The sequence below is a fragment of the Macrobrachium rosenbergii genome, chromosome 41 (genome assembly GCF_040412425.1).
Source record: "Macrobrachium rosenbergii isolate ZJJX-2024 chromosome 41, ASM4041242v1, whole genome shotgun sequence".
Classification (NCBI taxonomy): domain Eukaryota; kingdom Metazoa; phylum Arthropoda; class Malacostraca; order Decapoda; family Palaemonidae; genus Macrobrachium; species Macrobrachium rosenbergii.
Window position 1 is genome coordinate 91,660,515 of NC_089781.1, and position 8,614 is coordinate 91,669,128.

General features: G+C 35.7%; 1 protein-coding gene across 1 annotated transcript; it reads left to right on the forward strand.

The window, feature by feature from the left end:
• The first annotated feature begins 756 nt into the window (after nucleotides 1–756).
• On the forward strand, nucleotides 757–8,336 carry LOC136827000 (monocarboxylate transporter 12-B-like). The gene is made up of 5 exons (XM_067084654.1): nucleotides 757–1,588; nucleotides 3,971–4,241; nucleotides 4,841–5,728; nucleotides 6,387–6,578; nucleotides 7,377–8,336. The coding sequence occupies exons 1-5, from the start codon at nucleotides 1,358–1,360 to the stop codon at nucleotides 7,541–7,543; spliced, it is 1,749 nt and encodes a 582-aa protein (XP_066940755.1). The 5' UTR covers nucleotides 757–1,357; the 3' UTR covers nucleotides 7,544–8,336.
• The last annotated feature ends 278 nt before the right edge of the window (nucleotides 8,337–8,614 follow it).

Below are 8,614 nucleotides of genomic sequence, written 5' to 3' on the forward strand. Positions count from 1 at the left end.
ATTAAAATGATATCCTTTCCTCTGTTTCTTTCTCTGTCTACCACCTACACACACACACACACACATATATATATATATATATATATATATATATATATATATATATATATATATATATATATATATATATATATATATATATATATAATATAGTATATATAAACACACATATTTATATGTACCGTATATAAATGAGAAAAACGTTTGCGGTGTATATCTTATCAGTAATGTAAATAAATCCACGTAATAATTGTTCAGTTTTATCAATTTATTTATTTTGCAATAATCAGGAATCATTATGAAACATCACACCAGCTTTTCAAATTGGGCCAAAACTCGTTTGTCTACCAGCCAACTAAAATATTCTGCCAGCCATCTCATCTTTCGTTTTGCAAATGTGTGTGTGTGTGTCTCTCTCTCTCTCTCTCTCTCTCTCTCTCTCTCTCTCTCTCTCTCTCATTTTTCTTTTATCATTTAGAACAGATTATGGTCTCCGTGCCCATAATTTAACGGTCACGTGACAACTCTGGCGCGGTAACGCACAGCACACGGTCTTTGTTTGAAGGAATTTTAGGGATGGCTACCTAAGTAACTTTAGGCGGTATTCTTTCGTTCTTAATACACCGACGAAAACCGCAGTCCACTCGACTTTTCCTCTGAAGTGAACAATTGAAGATCAACAAACAACTGGCCAAGCCGAGGTCGTAACAGTAATGGATTTCAACCAGTTGCATTCGCTTTCGTCACTCGGGGGTTGCGTTTAATTGAGACGCTCACTCACTTGGCGAGTGAACGAAGTCGGTTAATTTTTCAACAGTTTCCCGTTTTCCTTCTCCCTCCCCGAGCTGAACGAACTCGCAGTTAAAGTTTGAGGTGACTCCGGAGAGGATTGGGCAGTACAGCATGAGAGCAAGGACTATCGCTACGCCTCACTGTAACGATAGGACGATAGGTCAGTGAAAGAGAGAGAAGACGGTCTGGTTTGAAATGACTCGAGTTTGGACATAGGCCTATGTATTTTTGAAACGAAGTGTTTACTATCTTTCAGAGGAGATGTGCTGCCTATGTAAGATAATGAAAAGATGGGTTTGGAGTAAGATGAGCTACTGATATCATTGAAAGTTAAAGTTTGGTGGTTTCAGTCCTCCCACAAGCCATTGCCTCTCGGTCGGACGTCAGCCGCGTAACCCCAGCCCCCCACCATAGACTCATACTGAGATCATCCCACATTCCTATAGGGGTTAATAATTTGTGTTAGTGGGTAACATCAAGTGACGAAGCTCGGAAATAACAGCGTAATATACACATACGAAAGTATACATTGTTTATTTACCAGTGATTTTGTGACCGTGACGAGATGGCAGTTCAGAAAGAAACTGACAAATCAGTTTCCCAACTGCCAACCACACTGAGCGATCCCGGTGTGACGGCTACTGACGAAGCTACGTGTGACAACAATAATTCGGAGAAACGTCAACAAGGAACAGAAGGAGAAAATGAAGATGTTAAAGAGGAAGAGGATAAAGGGCCCCTACCTCCAGATGGGGGTTGGGGATGGATGGTGGTCCTAGGGTGCTTCTTGATCACGGTAAGATGACAAATCTGGGGGGTTTTCCGACTATTTCCGATTTTTTACTGTTATAATTGGAGATGAAAGTTTTTTCAGTCATTTTTTAATTTCTTTTTAGAATAATTTTATGAAAGCTTTTAGAATCTTTGTTAATTTCCTTTACTGATTCATTTTATGAAGGCTTTGCTAATCTCTTATACAGGTTCATTGTATGAATGCTATTAGAATTTTTGTCAATTTCAGCTTTAGATGGATTGTATGAAGCCTTTACAATCATCGCTGATTTTGATAATCATTTGCTACGCTCAGTTCAGGCTTTCACGAACATTTGTTCATTGAAGTTCGTTTGACATATTTGCATAACGGAAGTTAATAGACTCTTAACCAAATTTGAATCTTCTACGCGTCTAATTGCGTCACAACGTTATTGAATATTTTTGTAGAACTATTATAATTCGATATCACTTTGAATGTCATTTTACAATGAACGTACTTCAAAGTATCAAAGATCATTGGCACTCCATCTGTTTTGGAAAGTGGAAGGCTATTATTATCATTATATTATTATTATTATTAAGGTCAAGAACCTGATAAATATTTGGTTGTTTGGCCTTCAACCTCTTGATGGAGGGCATTTGGTCAAAGCTCCCTTGCCTGTGATGTTAATGTCGGTGTTGACTTCGGCAAGAGTGATATGAAGAAACGACTCGGCAAAGTTTTTTTTTATTTCCTTTTATTTCTCTCTTCACTCAGTTTTCAGTTTTTTATTTTTGCTTTTATTTTTTCTCTTCGCTCGGAGTTTTTTTTTTTTTTTTTCTCCACTCGGGTTTTTTTCTGTTATTCCTCTCTTCATTCTTGTTTTTTCGCTTCACTCGGAGTTCTTTTCTTCTTTTCTCTCTTCACTCACAGTTTTTTCTTTTGCTTTTATTTTTTCTGTTCACTCGGAGTTTTTTATGTCTCTTCATTCTTTTTTTTTAATTTCTCTCCACTCGGAGTTGTTTTTTATTTTTGCTTTTATTTCTCTCTTCATTCGGATTTTTTCAATTTTGCTTTTATTTCTCTCTTTACTAGTTTTTTTTTTTTTTTTTGAGGACCAGAAGGAACCCAGTTATGTGGCAGAGGAGCGTGGAGGCTTGCAAAAATAGAAATAATTATAATCCATAAAAATCTCATGATAGCATGAGTCACTAAAATGGTGAAGAAATCAGAGTAGGTTCATGAAAGCTCTGGTTTGTATATAAATTTCTAATGTAATATAATATATATATATATATATATATATATATATATATATATATATATATATATATATATATATATATATACATATAACTTTATATGTACTATATATATCTCATGATTATTATGAAGAAATCCACAGTGGTGTAAATGTAAATATATATAAATATATATATATATATATATATATATATATATATATATATATATATATATATATATATATATATATATATATATATATATATATATATATATATATATATATATATATATATATATATATATATATATATATATACACCAGTGCGGATTTCTTCACCAATAATTATAATGACAGAAACCGATGAATAATTAATCACGTTCCAGTCGATAATAGGAGGAAAAGACCCATTAGTAAAATTTCTTTTTTGTGGCTGTTATGTACTTATTTTCACACATAACTATTTGCACAGTGCTGTTCTAAGCTTAAGATAGCTCCTGCTATTAGTTTCAGAGTGTCTTCGTGACTTAATTGTGAAAATGTGCAGATGACGGGCAGAAAATATTATCACAAATTTCACTAATGGGCCTTTATCTCCTATTAATAATAATAATAATATAATAATAATAATAATAATAATAATAATAATAATAATAATAATAATAATAATAATAATAATAGTGAAAGTGTTTATATGACAGACGGAAAATAGAAGCACAAATTTCACTAATGGGCCTTTTTCTCGTATTGATAATAATAATAATAATAATAACAATAATAATAATTGTGAAAATGTTTATATATCAGACAGAAGATAGAAACGCAAACTTCACTAATGAACCTTCTTCTCCTAATAATAATAATAATAATAATAATAATAATAATAATAATAATAATAATAATAATAATAATAATTGTGAAAATGTTTATATAACTGACAGAAGATAGAAACACAAATTTCACTAATGGGCCTTTTTTCTCTTATTAATAATAATAATAATAATAATAATAATAATAATAATTGTGAAAATGTTTATATAACATCAATGAGTGAGAAAAGCACTCGCTTGTGAAATTTGTGTTTTTTCTGTTATATAACCACATTTAATAATAATAATAATAATAATAATAATAATAATAATAATAAATTTGTTGCTCAATACTCCTTTTTCTTTCAGTGTTTAATCCCAATGGTCGGCCCCTGCTTCGGAATTCTCTTCTCTCGGTACCTCCTGGTCCTCGGGACGTCTTCAACCAAGACAGCCTGGATCTTCAACCTGCACTGTTTCATGTGGAACATAGCAGGCCTCGTGTCGAGACCCCTGACCCAAGAATTCGGCTGGAGGAACATGGCCCTTTTGGGCTCTTCTTTGACAGCCTTGTCTTTCGCCATCTCAGCCTTTGCTCCCAGCGCAGAATTCCTGTTTTTCTCTTACTCCATACTTTGTGGTAAGGTTGCGCTCTTTATGTACGGTTGTGCTCGTCTGGGCTCACTATTGTTTACTCATTTTGCTTTAGAATCATTAAAATGCGTAAATAGCGCATTGTTCCACTGTATCAGTGGAAAACACACTAGTCTTTTTTAACACTATCAATGGAATACACTCCGGTCTTTTTTTAAATCTATAAGAAATGATTTCAAGTAGTTGTTTAAATGTAAAAGACAGTCCTGTGGAAATATTTGATTTATAAGTTTTCCTGCGTGTCTGTAAATCTAAGAGTTGCTACCACTGATAAAGTTTTTAATGAGGACATTATGTAATGGAGGAAACTGTCTTTGCTTCCTTAAACCAACAACCTGTCAATCAGTCCACAAGTCCACAGACTAAGAGGTCATGGAAACTGGCTTTAAAATATGTAATGTATAAATTTATGCTTACCGTAGAGTAAGGATTTTCTTATCAGAGTAATGGGAGTTAACTGTGAAATTCATATTTGTTTTATATATCTATAATTACATTATGATGGGGTCCTCCAGCAAAGCTTGTTTTTCAAAAGCTTTTCAGAGTTTTTAATGAAACCTCAAGTTGCTGCTTGTATTCCTACAGGTGCTGCAGGAGGTTCAGTTACTTGCATGTGCTTCACTATATTGCCCCACTACTTCACCCGTCGCCGTGGAATAGCCAATGCCATCATGATGGCTGGCATCTGCCTTGGTCAGATTTTAGCTCCTCCCTTCGTGCAGTTTCTGCAGGAAAGATATGGCTTCCGGAATGCCACATTGCTCTTAGCAGCGGTCATGTTAATTGCAAGCATAGGTGCCTCACTCTTCAGCCCTGTTGAGTGGCACTCTAGGAAGCCAAAAGCAGAGCACCACGAGGGAGATACTACCTTACCGGCAGAGAGGCAAGTTTTAAAACCTGGTGGCATCGACCACTTCAAGAAATGTCACTCAGCTAGGTCCTTTGAGTGTGCCTTAGAAGGAAAAGAAGTCGACTTGGCAGAAGTTATGGCGCACGCAAGGATTCTGCGAAAGCGCAACGACAATCACATCAGTGAAGTGCCCCGGTTGTCAGTCTCTTCGTCCCTGGCGGTGTCCACAATGGATATCGCCGGCATAGGAGCTGGATTTGCGGATGATGAGAGTAACACTGACAACACTCAGGACGAGAAAGAGAAAACACTCTGGAAGATTATAGCCAGGGTGGCCAAACAAACCATATCTGACCTGAGAATCTTGAGGTCACCGAGGGCGCTCATCATATCGCTAGGAGCTACCTTTTGTATAAACGGGTACGTTAACTTTATCATGATGGTGCCGTTTGCTATGCAGGTCGCTGGGCATGGCCTGGAGCAGTCTGCCTGGTGCATCTCCACGTCTGCCATTTGTAATCTCCTGATGAGGATTGTGGTCTCCATTCTGTCAGACTGTCAGAAATTCAGCATCAAGGCTTGCTATGTCTCTGGGTTCATTTTCATCTTTGCCGCTATTGTAGGTTAGTTACAAAATACCTGTTTCTCAGTTTTTCGTTTTAGCTTTATTCTTCCTCTTCATGACACCCTTTCATCTTTAAAATCCAGGAATGAATTTCTTCTGCGAATACCGATATGATGCCTCTGTATCACTTCATAGTATTCAGCTGTAATGAAACTATTAACGAAAGCATGGATAAGAAATAATTGTTGACAACCTGAACAGAAGAATTAGATAGAATTTATCAAGGCAAAATACTGCGAATTTCAAACTAATTGTAGAATGAAACGTTGAGTCTGCCATTATAGATACCTGTAAGATATGCTGTGACACAATGTGAAAAATTCTGTCCGGATTTTTGTAAATTGTGCATTCACACTTGTGATGCTTTATGCTTGCTGAATTTTACAAAGTACTCCCTTGTCTCTCCTCTCCTCTACAGAGCCATTTTTCTTCCGTAGGGCTCACCCTTAATATTTCTGCAGAAGATCCTTTAAACACCCAGTTGAAGAATATTTTAACAATTTCTTGAGTTATTTTGACAGTGTCGATAAAATAGGGAGAACCCTGATGTGAATAAAAACTGGTGAATATTTATCCTTACACTAAACTTATAATCAGACTCACTGTCTCACCAGCTCATAATGCTAACTCATATATTCTCTACCATCCCACATCAGCGTTCCCATTTCTGACTGACCTCCCTTGGATGTTGGCCGTCATCGGAGTCTGGGGAACCGGAGTTGGTATGAACATGGGGCTCTACAATTTAGTTATGATCTCTGTGATGGGAGTAGAGAACCTCGCCCCTGTATTTGGCGCTACTTGTTTCATGGTAGCTGTGGGTTTCATTACACTTGGACCAATTATTGGTAAGTATCATCCACGTTTCTTCGAGCCTTTTAAGATCTGAACATGACCTTTTTGTCAGAGGCACCCTGCAGTAGGACTTCTGTCAATAGAGTCTGTACAGGCCTGAAATAGACCAGTTAGTGATATGTTGCAGTATGAATATCAGTCAGTAGAGTCCGGACATATCTGTAAGGTCAGTTTTGGTCAGGAAAAAACTATTGCGACTGTCTGACAGTTCAGAACCTGGACAGATCTGAACAAGGCCTTTTTTTTATGTCAGGAAAACCATGATGTATGATTGTTTTCTATCACCGAAAATTTTTTTTTTTTTTTTTTTTTTTTTGTCAAAGATAAGTTGCAGTTAGACTTGCTGTCAAAATAAAGACTTATTGTCAGCGACAATTTCCATTAGATTTAGAGTTATTAAGCCGTTCAGAATTCAAGTTGGTTTCAACTAGGTTTTTTGGACTGGATAATCTGCAGCAAGACTGTCGGTGTCTGTAAGCCAAGGCCAAATTTAAACATGCTGTTTGGTCAAATTTTTTTTTATTAAAAGTGTTTGATAAATCACTGCCTTGAAACATCAATTACATTACCTGAAGCCTGCAGGAATTATCAAGGATTCTAGTGATGACTGAGAGACTGAGATGCCTTGATAAGCCTTCCGAGGTTAAAAGAAAAAACTTTTCTTGGAACTTGCTCATACAGTATTGTCTATACACAGTATGTATGTGGGTTCATTATCATTATCTTACTTTCTTCGAGGATTCTTCGATTTTTTTCGTACGTGTAACACTTGATTCCCCGCGTTCTTCCAGGAGTCATAAGAGACCAGAGCGGGAGCTACAGCACAAGCATGTGGGTCATCTCACTGATGTTGATGACGAGCATCATCCTGTGGTTGTTCATGCCAGCGGCTCAGAAATACGACAGGAAATTTGAAGAAGACAGAAAAGCAGACAGGGCAATGCAAATAAATGTTTAGACATCAAGAGGATACAGGAAATAAAGAGACATACATCGCATGTGCAGAAGCGAAGGCACGGATTAAAGAACCCGACGGACAGCTGATCAACAATCACACTAGCAAATTGGGGAGCCGTTGCAAAGGCGAGGTCTCGACCTTTTTACTGAATTTCTCCCGTGTTTCCTCACAGTTCCGAGCCATCAGTTGCTCTGCAGTTTTTCCTGCGCCATTTCCTGTTACTTATCGATGTTCATTTTTGTTTACCAACACAGTACTTATTTTCTTTCTTTAAAGAAACAAAGGAGATATTGGTTTTTATCTTAGAATTATGGGATTATTCATAACGGAATTTTTGTATTTCTCACAGTATAATATTTTAAGGTCATAATCAAGATACGCTACCGGGGCATAGTTCATGCCCTTAGTTCATTAAGTTGTGCTCTCTTATGTGATACATGTGATTATGCAAGCTTAAGTAGATCGTACGAATCGTAATATCGCTTATCTGTTGTAGACTCAATAAAACGACAGCGTATACAGTGCATCTATTCGCCAGGCTGCCATAGAATAATACGATATAGTCAAAGAATAAGATATTATTATTATCACTGTAGATCAGTGACGATAATAATTATTATTATTATACGCCTTCGTGCCTCAAGTCTTTCACACTGTACAAATGTAGGAAGTAGGCCTATGAATACTTTGTAAGTCTTTGTGATAACCTATAGAATCAGTTTTAGCCTTAGTATGGATTTGAATTTGAAATGTTCACCGAAACCTATTTGTAATTAGATAACTTTATTGTCAACCGTCTTTAATTCCCAATTTTTACCACTCTTGAATGTGTGAATACCTACGCACACATTTGTATGAATGTGGCGTGCGTGTTCGTTTTAATGTGTGTGTGTGTGTATGTGTATATATATATATATATATATATATATATATATATTTTATATATTCTCTATTTTATATATATATATATATATATATATATAATAAATGAGTATATATGTATCTATATATACTGTATATATACATATATATATATATATATATATATATATATATATATATATATATATA